This window comes from Apteryx rowi, unplaced genomic scaffold (assembly GCF_003343035.1).
Source record: "Apteryx rowi isolate R43461 unplaced genomic scaffold, aptRow1 scaffold_32, whole genome shotgun sequence".
Taxonomy (NCBI): domain Eukaryota; kingdom Metazoa; phylum Chordata; class Aves; order Apterygiformes; family Apterygidae; genus Apteryx; species Apteryx rowi.
In genome coordinates this window covers 1,561,264-1,585,704 of record NW_020449641.1, presented here as the reverse complement: position 1 = coordinate 1,585,704, position 24,441 = coordinate 1,561,264, and the positions used below count along the sequence as shown (strand labels likewise).

The 24,441-nt window shown below is 39.8% G+C and overlaps 1 protein-coding gene across 8 annotated transcripts in view; it reads right to left on the bottom strand.

Moving 5' to 3' along the window:
• The window catches only part of PDE6D (phosphodiesterase 6D), a 38,630-nt gene that overhangs the window by 5,601 nt on the left and 8,588 nt on the right, over positions 1-24,441 (bottom strand). The window contains exons 1-3 of one of the 8 annotated variants that reach the window (XM_026070800.1): positions 9,331-9,397; positions 3,225-6,612; positions 2,924-3,012 (exon numbers count right to left, since the gene is read on the bottom strand). In XM_026070800.1, coding sequence (XP_025926585.1) covers positions 2,924-3,012; positions 3,225-3,265 — 130 coding nt within the window. In that variant the 5' untranslated portion in view covers positions 3,266-6,612; positions 9,331-9,397. Of the gene's footprint in view, positions 1-2,923; positions 3,013-3,224; positions 9,398-16,217; positions 19,820-24,441 lie in introns of those variants that run through there. The other 7 variants (XM_026070802.1, XM_026070799.1, XM_026070798.1 and 4 more) reach the window with 7 other exon arrangements.

Genomic DNA, 24,441 nt, shown 5'->3' with positions numbered 1-24,441 from the left:
AATGGATGTTTACACCATCAAGCAGAAAATCTTTAAATTTAAATTATTTATTTTAAACTCACTTTACTTTTATAACTGTTTTCCTTTAAAAAGATACAAGAGGATGAAGTTTGATTCTCACTAGTTAGAACCATTAAAACATGCTGAAATGCAAGCATAGACCTTATCCTAAATGTAGTGCTGTTTTTTGTTAACCAGGGTATACACTATACCTGCAAATTTATTTAAGCAATTATATAGCTAACACACATTTATTCAGATAGTTAATTCTCATTAGATTAGAAAGTGATGAAGGGCACATTTATTATTTACTAAACAACTGGTTTTGGGCCAAACTGCACTTAGCTGGAAACTGAAATTCAACTAAAATATCAATATCATTATGTTTTTATATAGTTGAACAAAGCTACCTTAGGTCATGAAAGAAAAAAGCTAGTTTATCCAAACACATTTTGTATTTAAAACTACCTATTTTCTTAGTCAATGGAAGGATTATTTGTATTTCATGAATGAGAGCTGACTATGATGACTGGGAACAACTCTGGTGATTCTACAAGTGCTAGATATCAGCAGCTTACTCCTAGTTTTGTTTATATATTGGAAGAAACCAAACTTTACTGTTTTGCATTTCCCAGTCTGTCTGCCAGTTTTGAATGCACTGTTACTGAATTGAGAAAACTGGATACATAGAAAAGCTCCTGCTATCAAAAGCTGGCTTAGCTCATAGTAAATTCCAGTTTCAGGTGCTCAGGCAGTGATTTTTCAAAACTTTCAGTGGCCCGACTTTAAAACTTCAGCAGCAATCCAATACCACATTAATACTCTCTTTATTTAGTGTAAGTGGTAAGTTTAGATATTAATAGTGTCAAGATTTGAAATTTGAGAGTTCATTTTTATAAAGAAACCTGTGCTTAAATCAAATAGAAATCCTGTTTAAATGAAAAATATTTTATTCACTGTCCTATATATTTGATGCTTTATGTTTGCCATGTCTCGACTGTGATTTGCCCTGGATTGCCATAGCAGAACACAGACACCATTACTCTGTAAKGTCTTTCAGACACACACAGCGCCCATTCTAAAACAACTGTTCTGTCTGTTTTCCCTCACTGTTTCTATTGCGAGGGTGTTTCAGAATCTCATTTCCCCACACCTTCCTTTAATTCATGGTCAGATTATCCTCCTTTGTTGGATACCTCTCCCCTTTACTAGCCTATTTACTGAGAACAATCTATCCATCTCAGCCTTCTTTTCTTGCTACGCTATACATGAACGGCTTTTCTCCTCTCTTCTCCTAAGGAAGACCATCCTCCTCTTAATCTTTTCAGTGGCCTTTCCTAATAGCTCTTCTCTGCATCTGTTCCAGTGTGCAGTCATACATCTTGAAGATGGATGACCAGGACTGCACACCAGATAAGGTCCTAACAGTTCCTTGTACAACGGCATTAATCTTATGCCAGAGTATGTTTTAATTAATTCCCCAATCTCCTTTGATGGAGGTGAGGGTTCCTGTTTTATATGCGAGCAAAATCTGAGACACAGTGAGATGATACGATTTGCCAAAGTGAGAAAGATGGCAGGTGGGAAATGGGGCAACAAAACAAACACTCATGAGACACAGCTCCAACCATCCACTCTGTCCCAAAACACACCTTTCTGTAATTTATGTTGAACCAAGGCAGTGTAACCGTCTGTTGAGACAGAGTGAAGAGCATTCAGAGACTAACCATGCCTCCGCGGGGAAGCTTTTATAACACAGTATCTGGGAAGAATGGGAATATTTCTTGATTGATTTTTTTCTGCTTTCTAAAACCTGATTCCTCATTCCTCCTAGGTCTCTTTTTAGCTGCTCTGGGCACTCATGCCCAAAATTATACACTGATTTCAAGATGGCAAAGCAACTAGCCCACAGTTTAAGAAATGAGGTATCAAACTGATTAATTACCTCATTTCCTTTGAAAGTTGTTTCAATTGCTTTAGTACAGTTGTACTTGAAAGTGCTGGAATGTCTTCCTTAAATACAGGCATCTGTACAGTGGGCACGAGTAAATATCTGTTAAGGCCTACTGACAGAGCTGTTTCCTGTTAGACAGCACTGGTATGAGAAGGGGAGTACAGGTTAGCCAGGCCAGAGGAGATAAAGCTTGGAAAATGCTCTGTGGAATCACTCAGTCACAGCTCTGCTTTCCTCTAGCTCTGACCTGCATCCTCCATTCCCAGCATCAGGTCACTCTTGAGCTGAATCAACTTATTGGTCCTAATAATGAACTCTTTTCATAAAGTAGATGAATGTTGGCTTGGAACCAAATGAGGAGAGGCAACTCATTTATCTGTGCCTTAAGCTAGCTTTGAAACCAGGTATCTTGCTGGAAGACTACTGGACTCACAGCTTTCTGCCACAGATCCTCTGTACGTTCTCTGGGAACAGAAAGATCTTTATAAACTGGTTGCCTCCTTCAGACACAGCAGATTTTCCAATTTATAGGAGATGTATGTCTTAGTACTGCAAGACAGAACTCAGTCCTTGATGTTTAACCAAAAATACATCAATGTCACCAACATAATTAAATGATCAAGTTCACTCCACTTGCTGGAGATTGGCTGTGTGATATGTGATACTCGCATATCAGAAAAGCCTTCAAAGTTAATTCAGTGAGGTCGCATTTCACAGAGCCAAAGCAAAGCTGTTGRCAGGGGATATTACCTATCACAGTGCTTTGTCATGAACAGGAAAGAGTAAAGGACAGCATAGACAGAAGTAGGAGGGGAACAGGCCTCCCATGTGTTCCCCAGCTATTGCGGTGGAAGCCTCAACTAACAGCCAGGCGGTTTGTCCTTCAAAGCACTGGTACGCTAGCAGCAGTGGTGACCTAGACATACAGCACTACCCAGCCCCAAAATGCACAGGAAGGCCACACAGTACCTTCATGCTCCACTCCAGGTACAGACAGATCTTCTGTTCCTTGCCAGAGGATTTTCCCTGTTTCTGCATCCCGAAGGTTCATCCAATTTCTGATTGGGAAGTAATTAAGGAAAACAAGCCATCTACATCCCTAAATACTGAGCCTACTATTCTTTGCTAAGCCCTGAAATAGGCCACTCCAGCTGAGTTACAATAATCTTTTCCAGTTCTCAGGAGACCAAGAAGAGATGCTTTTTCCTAGAAAATAAATGAACAAACCAACCCTTGACCAGGATGAATGCAACAAGAGATGTATACTCACAGATTCAGTTTTCCCTTTAGACTGAAGCTTGTTAACCTCATTTATCATTTTCCATTGCTTCTAAAGGATAAAGGCAATGCCACTGTGCTGCAGAGAAGCAAGAACATTACTAACAGTAACAGATACTTCTACACAAATACTGTTCTCTATTCTCTCTTTCTGAGATTAAGAGGAAAAGAAGAAAAGAAGTACTTCCTATATGACATTAGAAAAAGAGTAACACCAGAYTGAGCTTGTTTTCCTAATTTACAAAATATAAGATCAATGGTTGTTCTATTGTTGTTGACCTGGTAACTCCCACTCACTTCAGCTGCTGAGCGCTAAGCAAAGAGAGATACTCTCTTCTCACTCTTATCAAGTGAGGCTGTGCCAGCTTTCAAAAAGCCTGGATCAGTAAATTAGCCATGAAAGTTATGAAGTATGAAATACTCAAATTTTCAAAGAGACAATTAGTAATGATCTTAAGCATTCCTTTGAAAAATCTCTCCCATTATATAACTCAGATATTTACCCGTCAGAATAAGGAGTCTGCACACCTGTCCAATAGCATTTTGAACAGGGATATATCCTTCAGGAAGCCCAAGGTCCCGCGGCAGGRTCCTGCTCCACAGCTTAGAGTGGCTCTGAGCAGTCACCAGTATAAACACAAGCAGCCTAAATAAAGCAGGATCTGTGAGATCAAGGCCACGTGAATCAACTCCCTTCTGGGGGCAAGGCGCTGGCATTCTTTTGCTAGTTTGTGGCAGCGCAACCTTTGTACTCAGTACTTTCCAAATTTCCACAGCAAGACAAGCAGCAGAGTCTAAAAGAACAGGGGAAAAATAGTACAAATGGACCTTTCAGTGCAGCCTGGCAGAAAGCCTCTGGACAAGACACTGGAAACTATCCGGGAAAAGGGAAGGCAGCAGCTGCTCAAGGAACTGAGGACTGGGAAGGTAGAAGGAAAGGCAGTATGGACCTTGCCATAGGTATAAATAGGAGCTGTCAGAGATGTGCATATATAATTCATTCTCTAACATACCCAGTTTCCATGCAGACTCACACAAACTCTTCACATTGATCCAATTTTTCCAAAGCTCCAGGGAAGAAACAGATGCTTTAGCAAATTTTGTTTTGCATGGTAACATGTGTTGTAAAATTATGTCTGTGGAGGAGGGAAGGGAAGATGGCTGCTCCAAAACAGCTGTGAGGAGCCTTTCCCTTTCTGAAAGCTAGCCAGACTTCCCAAGTCCCCTGAAAGGGCGAGGGGGAGAAGAAACGAGGGCATGTGTGTACAGGGCATGTTTACACAGGCAAGGCCTTACAGCATCCAAAACCTAGCAACAACCTGGAGTGCAGGCAAAGGGAGTGTAGGCAGTCTGCTCGTGTCCTTGTAGACTTGTTCTAAAACACATCTTATCAACCACTTGATCTGGGATTAAGGCAGGAGGGCAAGTGGGAGAAGCCAGAAAACACCATCCCTGCAGGACCTATATGCCACCTCCACATCCTGGACAGAAAGCTGAAAAGTGGAAACTGCTCCCCAACCACCAAACTTTGGGAGAGACTGGAAATCAACAGCTAAAAAGCCTCATGCTGATGGCAAGAAAGTTGACTCCCATTATCTTCAGGACCCCAAGCCTCTTCCTTACCTCTGTGGCTGACAGCTAGAAGGCTTCAGTAGAGCAGAGGGAGACTGGGCTGCAGGCAGGATGTCGGGGGAGACAAGAAGCAACAGCACGGCAGGAAGAACCTGCAGCAGGGCTAGGCACCTCATGTGGTTGCTGGCCGGAAAAATCAAAGTCCCAGGCCAATGCAACCTGCAAGATGGATCTGCCCCAACCCTACCTTAAAATGTCAAAGGACCCAGCATTTTTAGATACATCTTCCCACAAACAAACATAAAAACTAGCCATGGTGAAGCTATTTGCCTAGAAAGTGGTGTACCATCTATCAAATGCCATGTACGAGAGAAAAATAACAAATGAGACAATCTGAGCATCTCACTGACAAATTCATTTATCTTCACAACACCCTGCAATGCAAACGCTCTTGACTATTAGCAGTACAGTAATTCAGTAAATTGGGCACTTGATTATCAAAAACCTTTATTAACTTTAAAAAATGAGGCTCTTCAAAGGTATTTACTTGCTATTTATTCACCACCAATTTCAGCAGGAGTTAGGAGCTCACAGGCCTGGCCATACGTTGTGTAGTGCCAAGCTGARTAGACAAGTACTTCTGAACTGGAGACAATACACTATCCAGAATGGCAAACCCAACATTTCACAGGGAACTGATCCAGCCACCCAAGTGCTATACCAGTACTCTAACTAATGGATCATCTTGCTTTTTTCCGTCTTTCTCTCCTTCTTCCTTTCCTTCCCTTCTCTTAAAAAAGAAATCTTTAAAAAGAAACAGAAATCTGAAAACGATTTCCTAAATCAAAATTTAGATCATTTATAGAACCTCCTGTAATGTAATTAAAAAAAAAAAAAGCAAAACCCATCACTAGTGATTTTTTTTGGCAAGGGAATATCTGACAAAGCAGCAGGTGTACTGCTTATCTAGTTAGCAGCTTATAACACTATTTCTGTCATCTTGGACAGAAAGGCTGGTACTAGGACATACCCTAGAGTGAAGAAAATGGAGATCTTGAACCAAACCCATACACACTGTTATCTTCTAATGTGTTTAATTGGTTTAAGATTCTTCCATCCCAGCATGAGAGATATTGTTACTAAAAATAAAAAAGTGCTCCATCTTCTGAGCAGCAGTGGAGACCTGCAGGCAGGATGAAGAGGGCATTTTAAGTATTATTGAATAGGAGAAAGTACATTAACATGGATTTAACACAATTACTCTTTTTGAAGATGCTCATGTAGAGTCACCTGGCAGGGGTAGCTAAGGAGAGCAGATAGAGGGCCAGGTAGCTGCAACTTTGTGAAGTTAAAATAAATTTAAAAGGGAATAACAATAGTGTATTTCTAATTCAGTTTCTCATTCTAAAATCACAAGAACACTCTTCCACCATTAAATATTCATTCTTCTGGTTTGGGGGGATTTTTTGTGGGAAACAATGTCTGATTTAAGACTCAATAGATCAAATACACTTCAGTCCTGAAGACAAGGAAGGATTAGGTAGAACAGCAGAAGGAAGGGTGTACTGTTGATCTGTTTATATGCCACCACCTATTGTGTCAGCAGTCTTACATAAAAGCTTTGTAGTAGCTGGAATTTGACTTGCTTTATATACATGACATGAATTAGCTTCCTCACAGACCTRCTTTGCTTAGCCTGATGAAGGAAACAGTTCTGCATTTCCAGATCCAAGTTTTGTTGTCTTGAATGCTTCTGATCTCAGGACAGAAATTCTTTCTTTTTTTATATCTGTCATAGACATCACTTCCTTCAAACAAATCAAAATATACAAGCTTATCTTTAAATGTTTTAGCATTGCAAAGGATTTCCATGTATTACCACATTGGTAATTAAGAATAACCTTCAAGGATGAGGATGAGTACAAACAAAATGAATCATTTAAAGTAGTATGGAGTTAAAGAAGTTCTGCCCCAATTTCCCTGACTATTATTTGTACGTTGCAATGTTTAGCACTTTTTGAGTATCTCAAAGGCTGCAGTGGATAATAGCTGTCATTTCTTCCATTAAAGATCAGTCCATTTTCATTTTGTTCCTTGCTGTCTAAACCATTCCAAAACCTCAGGAACTGCTGCACTCTTATCTTTCATAATAAAAGCAAGCCTAATGTTCATGACCATTCCTGGAAGGGAAAGTCTTTCATCATCTTTACCAGCTTTTTTTTTTGTACATGAAATGCATCATTAAGAACAGTTCACACATGCCAGGTGCAAACAGGATCTCAAAAACTAGGAGGAAATAAGAATTGTCCTATAGGACAAATGACAAAGAGAAGGTGAAGCTGAAAGCCCCGAACAATTCAGACTTACATATTTGTGGCAGACCCAGAGAAGCTTCTGATATGAACTATCCAACTTTCTTTCCTGATTTGACATTGTCTGTTGTGAAAAGCAGGCACAACTAGGCATTCATGACGTGGGTGCACATGTTCTTTTAAAGAGTGTTACAGATAAGTAATGATCAACCTTTAGGGGTTGTATTTATATCAAATGTGCATTTTCCCAGAAGAACATCTGCATCTCAGCTGTTTATTTTAAATCTGACTAGCCTGGAATGAACCCAAGAGCTGTCTACAAGCAGGAGAGTCTGAGGAGTGAGGACCAAAATAAGTTATGCAGAATAACTAACAAATGACAGAATTAAGGAGCAGACCACCCAAACAGCCTTATGATTCTACCCCACTCATGCCATTCATCCTCTAATCTTCCCAATCTCTAATCTCACTTTTTATTACAACTCCTAAATCCCTCTTCAACAGAATTCTTAATCATGAGCTTAAATTTAAGCATGTGCATACGTACTCTGCTGAATCAGGTCCTTGAGTTCACTTTGTCTGCACACAAAAGAAATGCTGCTGTCTTTAGTGTTTAATAAACCACAATTATAAATGTTGGCAGTGTGTTTAGCAAACAGGAGTCTTTCTTCCTTGCCCAAGGCTGAAATTCAGTATAAAACTGTATTTGAAGAGACTGAATGAGTGTCCATCCATTTTGTCTAATAATAGAAGTACTGAAAGAAACACACAAACTAGAAGCTATTCCTCAAATGTTGCTGGCATCCGCATAGCACCGTCACCTTCTCCTGCTTGTAGACAGCTCTTGGGTTCGTTCCAGACTAGTCAGAATGCATGGCAGCTCTTACAGGAGCAGATATTTTTTAGACCTCTGCTATTATAAACCAACTTCTCTGGAGCTGTGCACAAGATATGGGTTACTGTGCTTCTTCAAACAATGTTGGGTGTTGGGGACTGGAAAGGTGCTCTACTAAATCCTCARATGGAAGGAAGCCAATTATTTCTTCAAAGTACTCCTGACACTCTAGTATTCACCCTAAGAAAGGCTGCTTTTAAACTCTCCTGCACAGGACAAATTGCTGTGCAACAGAAGTCAGTGAAATCCAAAGATTAACATGAAATACATGGTAAAATGCAGCAAAAATCCACTGCAACCAACACAGTAATTTCACAGCAAATTATGTAGCCGGAGGGATATATTTAAGAGCTATAGCATCACAGCAAAAGCCCAACATGATATCAAACACTTAGTAAACACTGTACTGCTCTTCTCTTCTTTTTACCTTTCCCCTTATATCTTTGCCTGCAGATGCTGTCTATACAGATCTCATATTGCCACAACAAATTTTGATCTAACATCAGGCAGTTCTGGATTAAGCTGTTCTTGGACCATCCTTGGAAAGACAGTCACACATATTACTGAATACCATGTCAACCTTACATTAATTTTAATAGAAAATTATGCTAATAGGGCAGAAGTTAATATTACTATATTACATTGTATTAAGTAGACTTCAAATCATTTCTGCTATGCAGGTAGGCTGGTCCTGCTGTCAAGCTATGGTATTCACTGCTATATGTCATATTCTCCCTATGAGAACATAGCAAAGACGCTCTGTGCCTGAGGTCACCTTTCTGAAGATGAGCTATGTTCCCACCATGAAAGCATTTCCTGGTTGAACTTCTTAATATCTATAATCTTAGCAGCACTCACATTGAGGCACACTGTAAAAGCCTACAACAACAGTGCAGCACAGGTCAATTTGCAGTCACATCAACTGCAAAGAGATGCTAATCAAACTGGAGAAAGCCATCTAACTTGGCATGCTTTGGAAATGCAGTAAAATCATGCTTAATGCTTGCCAATAAAAATTTTAAAATGCAATGGATTATCCAGTTTAACATCTGTGCCTTACAAATGACTTAGGTTCAATAATAAAATTATTATTCACTATTTTCGCCAAAATGGACAAGTTAAAGAGACCCCTCTACAACAGTGTGATGTCATCTAGCAAAATGAGGCACAGCGTTTGCTTTCTATTAGTCTGCCTCTAATTTTCACTCTTATCAGTTTACTGTTTGAAACTGTTCAGAGTGAAATCTTTCCAAATTTTAACTATTTAAATCAGAATTGGCGATACCTGTAGCAGGCTAAACAAAAGCAAGTATTCTTACAAAAACAACACAAATGGTGGGCTCCTAAACTCTGAAGTGTCCAGCATGGGCAGCAGGATGGCAGAACGTTTTGTTTCTTCAGTAACACACAGCAATATTCCTGTAAATGAAGCCAGGTTTCCATTTCACTGATTTTTCCTCTTCCTCAAATCAAAGGAGCAAGAAATGGATGTGGGTTTTTATGGAAAGAGTTACAGACCTAGTGAGGTGAAGCTAAGAGTCATCAGGAGGGAAGAAGGCCAAGGAGAATACATTACAGTGGTTGAACAACAGTATTTGCAAATATCTCAACTAAGGACAGACAGCACACGCAGGCAGATGCAGACACCTATGGTTTAAACATTTACCTCTCTGTCCAAATGCACCTAGCCTTGTAGCTCAGAAGGTTAACTCTCTTACAAATTCCAGCAATTTTTGTCACTACTGAGCAACAGGAACCAATTTTGGCATCTACAAGCAGCCTTTGAGTTCTTCACACCAAAGCAACAACACGGGGCATTCCCCGGCAGCTCCCGTCTGCAGGGGACGAGACGACCGCCTGACGTTACCCCAGCGTACCAGCAAATGGCCATCTAGACAACGCTTCCGGAAGAGCAGCACATGCTACGCACTTCTCTGGTAAACATTTCTAAACTCAAATTAACAAGACTAACCACTTCTAAGCTCCAAAAGAAAATACATATGATTTGAGATCCCAAACAAGGAAAGTTAAAGGAAAAAGAAAAATGCACTTGTGGCACATGGAATAAAATGTTGTTTGAAGTGGGAATAAGCTCTCAAATCGAACGGACACACAGAAATCATTAGCTTATGGGGCACGTTCGCCTCTCAGAGGGAGCCAGCTGCCTCGTATGGCAGATCTGTGGAAGTGGTTTGTTTGCTACTATTAGAAATTTGTTTTGTTTCCTCTAGAAACAGATATTAAAATGGTTCCTAGAACCAGACTACAGTACCAGAATAAAACCAAGCTGAAGCAATGTAGTGGCTTTATGCTGCTTTCTGCTATGTTTTTTAGGCTTTTCTTAGGCTTCTCTGATCAGGCTTGAGAGAATTCTTTTATACCAATGCCTCAGCAGGAAAAATAATGTGATCACATCTGGAGATTGCTTTACATCCTAGGCAGTGAAACAATCAATAACTTAGAAAAACCCAACGTTGTCTGCAGGACCATCTCAGAAGCACGAACTGCACAAAGACAATTATGTTCTCTCCTCCAATGTGATAACACTCACTTCCCCCCCATCCTCCCTGCATTTTAAATGGATCTCGAAAATTAGCATGTTAGAAAAGCTTGAACTCATGCTAAGAAATGTTTGAGTATTAACATAATTAATGTCATCAGCAATGTTCTGAGTTTGCAGAAACAGCAGGTGAATCAATGGGAAAGATGTGTTCACTTGCGAAAAGAATGTGACCTTTAAAATCCATACAGCTTTATCAGAATGCAGTTTTAAGGTGGGTTGCTTGTCGCTCATGGGAAAGAATAAAACTGAATGTAGCTAAGGAGAAAACTAACACCATATACACAAGGGAAGCTAAAAATACCATCAGAACATAAAACACGGGGACCACCTTACAGAAGGTGCTGCACATGTACCGAAAGGTGAGGCAGCTTGCTGGATAGTTTGAGAAGCCGCTCCAAGGAACAGCGTGATGAGGGAAGAGGCAATTAAAAGACAAACACCCCCCCCCCCAATTCACATCTGGCTGGAAAGTGATTTTTTCCCCAGAACTTTTAAAATTAAGTTAAATGCTTTAAACCCCTAAACAATCTGGTGGGGGAAAAAAAAAAAAAAGAGTGTGCGATTCAGTTTGCCCACTCTTTAATTTTAGTATATCAAACAATTTTCCTTTTTGCAAGTGAACTCTAAAAGTGATTCAGCGGTTGAAACAACTTCATTTTGTCTTAACTACTTCAGAATATTCAATCACTTCAACACAGCTGAACTATTATGATAATATTTCAAGGCTTTCAGCAGTAAGTGAGCTATAGGGACTTTCATTGAAATAATCTATCAAGGGGTTCTGGTGAATAACTTCATCTTCATAGATGAGGTTGTAACCAGAAGCCCTCTGAGGAATTTACTTCCCTGTAAATCATTATGGCCTATTGCTCTTTGTGCAGCTGAAACACAGGGTGTCATGATAGTCATGCAAAGAAATTAGCTTTAATAGAATGAGGTATTTTGCACGTTGATATGCCTCTTTATTTTATACCACTATTTGATTGTTTTAAAATATGATTTATATTAGTTTGCTTATAAAAGAAAGCTTGGCTTGGTTTCATTTGTTTTTTGTAATGCTCTAGCACTAGATTTTTTTTAACGTCTTAAAAGGATCTTCACGCTTCCCCGTACTGACAGAGCACACATTTGAGCAGAGAAACAAAGACTTCTTTGGCAGAATATTTAAATGGGATAAACATGGCTGGAGTTTTAATACAGTCTCACTTCAATGACCTGAAGTGTGGAAAAAAAATTAAAAGGCTTAGTAAAGGCAGTTTTACATAGCACTGCTTGTGGCCGGTCTGCGCCTTTGTTCCTTGAAGCCCTCCGCAATAATTTCTCTATTGCGTGAAGTGATGTTTATTGAAAATGGCATAGCTGAACATCAGCAGGTTCCCCTGCTGTTCGGGTTATCTGTCCTCTGAACTCTAAGCAACGTCTCGGTCGGAAAGTGTCCCTCTGGTAGCACAAGCAACTGACAACATGAAAAGCCTAGATGACTTCCAACTGCCAGCGCTTATGTTGTGACTACATGCTTTTGCCCCATTAATGTTTAATTTTTTTCCTCCTTTACCTCATGTCTGCTCTTACAGAGCTCTCTAGGACACCAACCTATTGATTTCCAAGAAACTACTTCCGATAATCCACAGATTTAACAGATTCAGATATTTCAGAAGATGTAACTTACTGGAGGTATTAATATATCATGCAATTCTTAGACCAGATCTGCAGACTGGAAATTGATGGGAGACAGGCTTTGGCATGAACGCAGTCCCTGCGCTTCTGGTTTGTACAGCTCCGTGTTCTTAGTATCATCTACCTTGGGCTACCCCAGAGAGAAGATGAATCCTCTCATTTAACCAGTCTAAAAGGATGTCCCATGGAAGAGACAGCATGCTACAGATGAGTGACCAATACGTTAACCTTGTAATCGTTGTTATAAGTATAGAGTTATTAGTTATAGAACTACACATAGCTATATATAACTCATATACAGTTATAAATTAGTTATCCAACTATAGTTATATTAATTACACTATAAGTATACAGTTATAATAACTGCATATTGTAGACACTTGGTAATAAATGTACGAACTTGCCCCCAGCCACACAGTGAATCAGTAAAAAAAAGAGGGAGAAGATCCCAGGAGGTGTTTGGCTTCAAGTCTCATGCCTCAGTAGACAAGGCTGCCTCTCTCTTAGACAGCCAGGAACTGTGCTCGCTGGCTGGTGGAAATTCTTACTCAAACTTGGAAGGGCTCTGCGGTAGCACAGATTGCTGCTATCATGCTGCAGAGCGGGTGCCAGCGGTTCCCTTCCCTCCGTGTTTTTCTGTTTTTTTGGTGGTTCCTCGTTCACCCTAGCTAGAAAGCAGGGTAGTTCTGAATCACTGCCAAGCATTGCTGCTGAAAGTGGGGGACAGGAAGGAAATACAGATGAGTGGTTACAGAATTAGAAGTACTTTTTAGTGTCTAAAATGGCATCCTAAAGCAGGACAAAAAATAGATGTGCTAGCGCCGACAGTACGAGCAAAACGTTCCTAACTAGAAAAATGAGTAAACATATGAAGCATATCAATAATATTCTTGTTCATTAAGACAACTTAAAAACAGCAGAAACATAAAATAAGAGAGTCATGGAGGAAAATATTGCTCTTGTTCCTTTGCTTGGTTCATTTTAATTCAAACTGAGTCCCTGTGAAAATGCTTTATTTTCTTGTAAATTCTTTTTTTTTCTTTTTAACTCTGGGATAATCAGGAATGTTTTGAGTTCAGACATAGCGAAGTTCTTCAGTAAACTCCATAAATGGTCGTGTTTAATATCATAAGTTGTTTTTTTGTTCATTTAAGACAAATTGTTAACTAAGGAAAAAAAATCATCTTCCCCACCCTAAAAACTAGAGATGCCCCTAATACTCAGTTTCTAACATGTTTTTTTATGCAAGACTTCCTTCCACAAAATTTCTGTAGGTATAAAAAGTAGCCCAATGAATGAGCGAAGACACAGCACTTTTTAAATGTATTTAAACTGTCCTCAAAATTGTCAGCTCCAGGAACTGTAGTACGAATTTTGCAAAATGTAGTCAGCAGTTAATCTGAAAGGACGATGGCTTAAGATAAAATGCTATGGCTGTTCATTTCTGGCAGAGACAAGCAGGCACCATTTTGTACAAAATCACCATCCATTTTGTGCAGAATGACATTCAGAGATTACCATCTAAAGCACTCTTTAAGAGCTGAACCAATATAAACATATTTTGCTTAAGTAAGTCCAGATAGCCTAATATCGCCTTCACTCTACCAGCACTCTCAAAATCAGACTCCTTGAACGTGGGCAGTCAGTGATGCTAAAGGCGAGGTGCTGGAGCCTTTAGTCTAGAGTGTTTAGTTTCAGAGAAAATGCCAAGTCTTGACGCTGTTCGGTTAAAATATTAAAAATAAACTCTCCATTCGAGGCAGAGATTTGCTTCCAAAATGAACTCTACGATCAGCTCTATTACAAGGACYCACAAATGGAGCCATAACACTGAGATGTTCCATTACACGACTGTATTTTGGAACTAGCTGTTTCCATCTCACATCAAGAGTCCCGGAGCCCGAGTGCAAGCARGCAGCCACTCCAGGGAAGCGTCCACCAAGTTGCATCTTGCCTTGTTTGCTTTTCATGTTATATTCTTCCAGAATCTGTTGAGATCACAGCCCTGGAATAAAATACTTCTGGAAAAAAAAGGAAGCAGTTCCACTACCAAGCTTTTCATTTAACCTGACTTTGCTTGAAAAAGTTTCCAGTAGTTCCAGCCTACCGGGTCCAGCTGGGAATGGGAAAAGGACTTGGAACTCAGTTTTTCACTCATACTTGTATTGTTTTTACGCAATCTATTAACGCATACAGTTTCACATTTCAGTGGGAAATCTTTCAGCTCTAGATATCTACCTTAAGCCGAACTCCTAAATACAGTGCTGCATGCAGAAACATGTATATTTGTCCTGATGGATTTCCTCTGTTTGTTAAGGATGTCTGAAAATATGCCAGTCCGATCATATCAGTTAGCTCCACACAGGATAATTATAACCAGAAACACCAGACATGTTAGCAAAGATGCACACTGTAGCTGTATACCTGGCACCCGGAATACAGGCTAATGATAACAAGACAGCGCTGCACAAAGCCAGCACACTTCTAGCAGATCTTGAGTGCTCAAGCTCCCTATTGAACCTCACCTGTAAAATTTTGGGCCTCTCCACTCTTTGGGGGACTCTGCCCTTGCCTTCTCACTGCCAAAGGAGTAACTTCATATAAAAAAATATTGGCTATGTTGTTGCACAAATACATAAAGCAACATTTTAGAAAAGGATGCAAAAGTCCTTAGAAAAGTCTCAAATAAGCTAGCTAGCTACCCTGCAAAAGGGCAACTGAAGCTCTTACTTGAAGTTAGAAGAAAGAAAACTATAGGAAAGCCAGTTTGCGTGGAGTGCATTTTAGTTCAACTGAGATGAGCTGCTTGGCTTCCTAACACTTGTTCTATTTATTCCTCTACTACAATCTTCTCAGTGTGACGTCTTTAACGAGGAGATCACAACATCCTCTATACTGGCCAGGGAGATGAAGCAATACACACACGCACACACACACACAATGAGAAAGCAGGAGTCTTCAAGCTGTAACTCAAAATCTAAGCATGCCAGTTTGCCATAAGGATTTGACGTTTAAATGACTGAATAATGTAAACCTTCCGTTAGTATTAGACTGCTGTTATGTGTTGGTATTACGGGATAAAACAAATGATTTCTTTTTAAAAATATGTTTCTTTATCTCTCTGTAAAAGATTTCTGCTGATTTTCCCTAGGGATCCTTGTGTTCCTGGAAGATATGAATTTAATGGTGGAGTTGATAATGCCCAGCTGGCACTTAGACCACAAGCTAGAGAACCAGAGGTTTGTTTTTTAATTTCATAAAGATCAACAAATACACTGTTCCCTGCTAGAATGACTACTGATATACAGGCAGAGCATAGTCCATCTATTTTTGAACCAACCAGTACCAGATTTTAGAGTATTTCTTTACAAGATTCATTGGTAAAACACGGATCCCAAGAACACAATGGAAGCAATTAACCTCTCATTTCATGCTCACGTTCATGAGAGCCTGCTTTGGGGCAAGGAGCAGAAAGAGAGAAAAGAAGATCATAGCTGAAACAAAAAGAGAGAATTTCTCTCTTGTCAGTAGTCTGGCTGCACTACAAAGCAAGTACACAGAGCAGCAAGATTTTTTTTTTTAACAGAAAAACTGACCAACAATTTTAGCTAGAACTGCACAGCTGAATGGTCAGATGCATGGCATCAGAACAACCCACATTTAAACAACCTGCTTTAATTGCTTATTTTCTATCCATTGTAAGGCAAACAAAGATGCCACGGAGGATGCATCTCCCCTGATAAGGCAATCAGAACATGAGCCTGCAATTACTGTAATATTTTGCATAAAGGCTTCCCTTACATTTATTAATCCAAAAGAGCTCTAATTTTGATAACTACTACTTTACTGTGTTGCCATACTCAACACTGCAAAAATTCTCCTGGATTCTTTGTGCCTGTATTTCAAGCTACTAAATAGGGTCTTCTATCTTTAGAGGACCTTTATTTATTCTATTTCCAAGGATACAGCAGGCATGGTATGGTAGCATCCCTGAACGTCCAGCAGTTCAACAACATCTGGTTCTTCATATTACCATTCCTTTGGACTACTGCCCATGTCAAAGATCAGCGTCAAGTAGTTCACACATACAGAATACATGTATTGGCTAGCCATCTATGTTTGAATATGTTATCTAGCCTCCTATTAATCATTTCTGTATTGCTATAAATTAACATTAAATAGGTGATTAGAGTGTTCACTAAGGAAACAGTCCTGCTAGGTTGGTTACCACTCTCAGCTGGATATTGTTTGTTCAAGAATTTTACTGTAATCTCTGTTGGCAAAAATATTCCACACAGAACAAACACATATTCCACCTTTTAGGAGAATTCTTTTTATAAGGCTTCAGAAAAAAAAAAATTATAGCAGCTGCAGACCTACAACTTCTGCAACATAAGGGGAAGATACGCACAAGTTCTTTTAGACTGAACTGTGTGCCCCTTAAATATCCCTTGGAGAAACACTGTTCTTTGGAGAACTAGAAGTAGGAGAAGAAAGGTTCCTTCCGTGAAAATGTTCCCACACAGATGCATGTACTAAGAGAAGATAAAAGAAAGAGCTTATTTGCCACAGTAGCAGCCTTCTGCCTCCTCTCTACCAAAGCACCCCTACTGAAATAGAGCAGAGAACAGAGGAGCATGGTAACATGTAAGTGAGATAGTGGAAATCTGTGCAGGAAGCTCATCAGTTGTTTGCAGCAGGTTAGTCCCAACACTCTTCCCAGCTGAACAGAACAAATGTCTTGGCCGTTCAGACTCTAAATCTTAAAAAGAGCTAATTTCAAGACCTAATCTCTTTGCAGTCCCACTTTAGTTCAATGATGGAAAAGGTGTAGCAAGTAATTTCCAGGATACTTGTTACCCAGTGTTACCTATAAATTTCAGATCAAATTTTATACTTAACCTTCATTCAAGATATCAATGGGAACATTCCTTCCTGTTAAATGTTTGGTGTAATACAGTAAACTGATTCACTCTGTTAAAATGATAAGGAAAGGATTCTACTTGCTGAAGCCTTACCAAGAAGTAATGCTTCCACCTAGCAAGAAAAAAAACCCAGATTTCCAAAACAATCTAAAAGGGCTCCTGCAGAATTCCTGAGATCTCAAAGTTCCTTAAAATGTAATTTCCAGAATCTTTCTAACAGCTTCTATAGTAAGATTGTTTTGTGTAACCACTGTTATAAATAAAGCCTTCTTCAGTCATTCTATCTGGCCTAAAGCATTTCTTCAGATATATAAGAAAAAGTAGATCACATGTGCACACATGGAAACATTATTGGGATATTTTTTCTTTTGAGGTTCAGCACTATGTCCATGAACATATGTAAAGCTGATAAAAACTACTATACACAAAAAAAGCAACATTAACTTATTGGCAAAGCAATCATAACCAGTGTTGCCGAACACTGATTTCTTTTCTCAGTAGCAAGCAGCAGAAAGAAATCTGAACCCAAGTGAATACAGAAGCTCAGAGATCAACTACATGGGATCAGGGCTGTTAAGGCCTCCCTAGCACTTACAAGAACTCTTACTCTGCCTGATCAATCTTCCTTATGATTCAGATGCTGATACATCCCAAAAGAAACAGATGAGAAAGTGATATATGCCTGGTTTTGTAGAGTAATTCACTTGGCACCTGTGATTTTTTTGGACATAACGAAGTCTGTAACTGGAGGGCCCACCTATAACAGATGGCACTGATGATGTTAGCTTGAAGAACTGCTTCTGTACATCCTTAGAGCTCTGTTAGGCAAGTTTGCCTTCACCTTCTCTTCTCCAGAGTACTAGATGGACCTGTTAATGAATGCGGTATGTTCACAGTTTTGTGTCCTCTGGTAGCAGCTAGAAATGCACTCCTCCCTTCTCTACATACCCTGTGGGAAAGGTGAGATCTGTGGCTACTTCCAACATAGGAAAAAGAAGATAACACAAAGGTTCACAACTTCGCTCTGAGCTCTGAAAGACACAGATTCCCTGGACTTGGACTCCTAGATATTCCAAAATATACACCCAGGCAACGAGAACCCCACACCAAGTCGGAGGTAACTGTGGGCAATGAGATGCTCTGAGAAAAAAGGAGCAAACTAGATTGTGTATGAGTCAACACCTAGGGCCATATTATCAAGGACTGTGACACAGATTAGCAAATAACTGATTGAACAGCTGGAAGAGACTGTAATTTCTGAAAATCTTCTACAGCAAAAAGTCTGGCCAGGACAAAGCCTAGGAGTAGAGATTTTGTAAGTTTGAAAGATTTCTTACAGCTGGTTAACTGCCCAAAGACTGGAAGAGGCTACAAGTATATTGAATTACTGGGAAGCTATCCTGTTCTGAGCTGGCCCTTCAAACACTCCTCCATGCACAGGAGGGCAGATGTCCCTAACTCTGGACATACAAGCAACTGGGGAATACAGTAACTATCGTAAAAGTCTTGAGATTTGTAGAGCCATGAGCAAGCTTAAAGGAAGAACACTCAGGCAGTAGTGTGCTGTCCTCCAACAATCTTACATAACTGGTGAATGTTTGACGCATGGAAGTAGGCATCTGTCACATCAAGAGCTGTTCACCCACCTCTTTCACATGAGGGACAGATCATTGTCCCTAGACAGAAAGTCCTGCCCTTGACTGTCTATATTTCTGTTGAAGTTGATGATGCTCAGACTATTGTTCTTCCAAGGGATCAGGAAAGAGCACGAATAAAACTGCCTTCAAAAGCATTCTTTGACTTGTGCTGCTGAGAACAGATTCTGGGCCAGAGGAGAATTCAGTTATTGGCAAGTGAGGTGTCCACCTATAGAGAACGAAGGAAAATAACACCATCGAGCCAGACTGCTTATAAAGACTTCTTTAAGGGCAAATCTGTAGCCTGGCCTGCACAGAGCCATGTCATTAATTCAGAGAGGTCTGTGAAAGAGGAGGAAGTCATTAGTGCAAAGGATTTCAGGGACTCGGGGATTTTCACTTGGCTGTGGAACCTTTCCTCTCTCAGTCAACACTCCAAAGCCAAAAGTCATTATGTCTGATAGTTCCTACCTTCCAGGAAATGAGCTTGTGAGTTTTATTCTATTTGTTAATAGGCAGGTTTTCACACCACCAAAATCAACAGTAACAGAAGCACTTACGGATTCTTGCTGGCAATCTCAGAGAAGCTAAGAATAAAAGCTCAAGCACTGAATTTCTCTTTCATTCACACATGGACTCTGTCTAAACTCTCCTTGCTCTGTGGAGTGAGAATTTCTGTTCCTCAATACCTTATCAACACAATATTAATTTTTAAACAGTACTTTTCACCAACGATTGAATTAACTAGGGACTTGTAAATGCAGAGGAGTTAATTCAGATTAAGGCAGAGGGTGAATTTAGAGTTCAGCAAACCATCCCTTAATTAACCCTTGTCTAGATGTTCTTCTTCTCCACTAAGCGTGTCCAATTCCAAAACAGCTTGATCTGCTTTTAAGTGACTTCTGCTGATTTGGAACAGGACACACTCATCCCAGAATAAAGGTATTCACATAGGGGAAATCAAGCAGAAATAACTGCACTGAAGTAAATTTTAGGCAGATAAACCCTCAGGTTCTACCCACATTAGAGCTTTTTGTGGTGGTATAGCTACTTGTTCTTTGACACTTGGGAAAAAAGTACAGACACTGCTTCATCTCAGTGCAGTATATTTACATAGTGTAGCTACATCAGTGCAAAATTTCCTGGCATAGACAAGCTCCATATTGCCCAAGCCAGTTGGCATAAAGACGGTGTGTATTTCCTCAGGGTGGGATTACAGCTCTACAAGCTATTCAGGAAAATAGGCCAGACAATCAAACCTCCTTTTTCAGGTGTGTTCATATGCCTTCTCTCACAAGTAATGCTAAAAAAATGACCAAAAGAAAGGAAATCTTGAAAAGATACTCCTTACACAGCTTTCAAAGCAAATACCAGTTGCAGCCTGCAGGGAAAAGGTGAAAGGAGTGCCGCTGCTGCAGTAGAGCTGTTAATTAGTCTATAAGGATTTGTGTTTATAACAAGAGTGAAAACTATCTAATGCAACAGAAGTAATACCGGCTGAACAGTTTTCAATATTATAGCAATACTCAGCCTATCCTCACTAACATAAAAGTGACATTGGAATTGCTAGGGCAGAAGACACTCAGTTTTACTAACGGCAGTTTACTCAAAGTGCTTCAGGCTTTTTAGAACCTCTGCACCTTTAACACTGTCCTGAAATGCCTCACACACAGCATATCCCGCACCGTTTCAATCCGGTGTTATTCTGTAACCAGGGATACATCTAGAGACCACAGAAGGTTCTCTGGGAAAGCAACTCAGTATCCCTGAAATATAATTAAGGAATCACAAGGGGATTTAATCTTATCGAGACTTTATAGTAAAATACTTAGCCCTGGCACCAATACTCTTCATCTAATGAACAAAATAAAAATTCACATCAGCCAGAGAAACAGCTATGGCAAGCACTTTCATAAAGTCCACACTGACAAACRCTCAATCTCCTATTTGCTGACATGGCACAGCAGGGAAACAAGCCACCCTCTTCCYGGCATTAGTTTAAATTGTACCTCTGATATACAATCCATGAGGACAGTAATGGCTTGAATTTCACTGGAGCTACCAATACCTAGGCTTTTTTTAAGTTAGGCCATGTGTGCATGAGAAATAGGCATACTTAAGCCATGCAAACAGTACAGCCCTTACAGCCAGAGCCCCCATGACTGAACATGAAGATYATCTTCACTGCCAGTCAAAAACCGGCAAAAAATGATTACGAACACTCTCAGCACCAAGCCAGGATAGTAAGCAAGGATGCGAATATTTAGGTTAATGTTAGCAGTCCCCTAACCTCACAGGACAAGACCACAGTGAGAGCTGGAGGTTCTCCAAGCAACAGTAGAAAAGCAGGCCACAGACTGGAGCTACTGAAGTAGTTAGATCTCTGGAGCACTACGCAAGCCACTGAAAGTACCGTTTTGTGGTATCTTTTAGAAAATTATCTTTCCTCCCTCTCCTGACAGGGCACTGTTATTTCTCAAAGCAATGAACAATTTCCACTGACATGATACGAGGCTGCTATACAAATGAGAGGTTGACAACTCATTTCAGTGTACATGGTATTAAAAACATAGGATATAAAATCAATAACTGCTACACAGGACACAAGTAAGCTATTTAACAAAGCGAAAGCAGTAAATTAGCCTAATGGCAAGGCTACATGCTGCAATATAGATCAAACAATTCTTGGTCTTCCACGTACAACTGACAGCACTAAGATTTCTCAAGGAAAACAAGTTCATTATCCTGCCTCTTCTGAGGAAGGGAGGAAAACTTGGAGCATACAGCCCAAGTAGAGATTAAAACAGATTTGAAAATACAGTCAAGAGCGAATGACTTGCCGTCGCATGGGGAAATTAATCTTGCAAATGGACCACAGGTCATTGAAAGCACAGGAAGAAGGGAACAATAAAGAGGGATTTACAGTGATGGAGGCAGAACTCTCAAGAACRAGGGCTCCATGGCAGAATTGCCGTGTGTTTTTAGGAACCTGCTAGAATAGGAGAAGTGCTTAAACCTGCAACTTGGATTAGCAATTTGACAATTTAACCATTCCACCATTTTACGCAGTGCTAGGTAGTAAGTCAGAAAAGGGAGTAAGTGGTTTGGAAAAGCACTATAGCAAAACAGTGAAAGTATAAGTAAAACTGAATTTCAGTTCTAAACTGGTTTAGAGTTGGTAAATTATTAATATTTGGTTCTGGATGTTGTACTTTAATGTACATATGAGATCTACAGATATACTATTGTACTTATACGAAACTGCTTAGTATGGCACTAGGGGATCTCTCCAAGATGGAGATTCGGTACCCAAGCCAAGTGTCTTTCTGTTTTAGCACCCACTGGAATTCAGGCCAAAATATTATTGTAGGGATACTGAAATTTCTACTGAAATGACAAAAAGTGATGAACTGTATTACTTCCAAGTAATTACTATAGCTTTCATTATCAAGGAAACCTACAGTTATGCTTACACTGAGATTTGCATTTTAATTTCTTATTTTAACAAGTTTGTAGCTACATGCTAAATTCTCAGATACTGATTGAGATCTTATTTTAAAAAAAATTAGTCAAAATTCATTGATGTACTTTTCAGTCGAAACAATGAAACATGTCTGCTGTGAAGAATACCATGTATAAATTATACAATCAGCTGTAGTTCACAAGTCAGTTCTTTCAGATAACAAATTTTTACTGACAATTGAACTCCAATTAATGTGAAAAATATCACAACATAGTTATTGAGAAGCTAGATTTACACATAGGTGGTACAAATATCATGTTTTTTAAAGTATTAGTTTGATGTTTCAAAATGTGCAACTACCTAAGCATTTATTTAAAGAGAATGTTAAAGCTTCAAAGTTACATGCGTGAAACTCAGAAAACGCCATAATTAACGTTATCTGCACCCTTTACAGGTATGCCTACGTTACAGTACAGTTATTTAATTGAAATTGTACGATCTTTTCAAACATGCCCCTATCTCATTTACTGCATTTATTGTTACAGGGCAAAACTGGGACCTGTGCATGCAATGTTATTAAGTAATGATACTTCCCGTACTTCAGGAGGAAAACAAGGAGTTAATGTTTTGTCAGTGAAACAAATGCAACAGATGGTCATGACCTGTGTGAAATGTTTTCACCTGGCCTCGGGCAGGAGTGTATTTAAATGAGGAAGAGGGGCCTGGTGAAAGGAGTATGGCTGGGTGCTTAGAGGGGAAGTATGTGGTAAGGCTGCCTGTGGCAGGAAGGGATGCTTGCTCCTCTTTGTGGCTGGACCCAGAGCATTGCAGAGGTAAGCCTATGACCTTATCTGGGGAAGCAGTCCTTCAGGCTGTTTTAAAAAGATGGAAGCTCTTAATTCTTAGATTTTGAGACTTTCAGAGTTTAAAACTCTAATGAGCTTATTCTAATGGTGGACTAAAAGATGCTAGCAGAACCAGAACTAGTTTTTCCTTTCTCCCTAAGAAGCTAAGTGTTTCTTCATAGAAACTGAGTTTAAGGTTGTTATTATAGTAATATAATGTGGCTTCCTTTGAAGGAGTTGCAAGGGGAAAGCACATAAAGCAATTCTTTCCTGGAGCTGTTTAAATACTGCATTTTTATGGCAGCAGTGTAATTGTAATGATTCCTTGTGGATTAACTAAGGTGCTATGAACAGCCCCAACTGGAATACAGTTAGTCTAAACTAGATTTAGCAACTCGTTAGCTTTTTCTCCCTCTTCTGGAACAAATATTTTGAAATAACATGTGCTTGCTTTTTAAGGCTGCACACAATTTTCAGCCAATGACTTCCTATGTCTGGCTCATGAGAGTTGTGGGAGAATCATGTCTCTGAGAGTGTTTGCTACATGCTCCCAGGTCTTGCTTGTGACTTTGYCTGGGGCAGTAGCTTGTCACACAGCACTGATGCTAAAGATCTGATGCACAGAACAAGTGTAAAGAACAGATGATTACCTTGCCAAAGTCATCCAACATGCATTTTGAAAAGCTGTGTTACCGTGAACTTAGCAATGTGATGTTAGCATGTTCACCTAAGAGTAGCAGTCTGATTTTTTTGGAGAATTGGTGCTTCRAGAGACATGAAGCATGGTAATGTAAGGTGAGAAGCAGGTGAGTGAGTGCTGGAGAAGGTGGCACAAGACTGCACTGAGGAAAATGTTAATTTGATGCAAGATAGAGGTTGTGAACATGACACCTGACAGCAGCAGAGTTGGTTGAAGACAGTACTGCTGTTTGCAGCTCTCCCCAGCTGCTTGTTAGATTTGAGGGAGAAAGTAACAGCTGAGCTGTTTGTAAAACTGCTAACCTGATCYACTTGACTAACAGGTCTCTGCTCCTTATCCTACTGCTTAAGCTGTTTAAGCTAGTATGCCTCATCCTGACAAACAGGAGGTTGCAGAGAGCTCATAAATCTGAAGGGGTAGCAAGCAGCTGGGAAAGGCAAACTTCAATCAGCACAGCTGCTGCTATGGAAGTACACACATCACAAAATGTAAGGGCAGATATCTTTCAGGTGTCCTCCTTCTCTCAGAAGCAACAAAGCCCTGCTGTTCCCTTCCTTAAATATCATCTTAAGGCTAACAAGGTTTAAGGGGTGGGGGGGAGTCCTTGCAATTGCACTTGT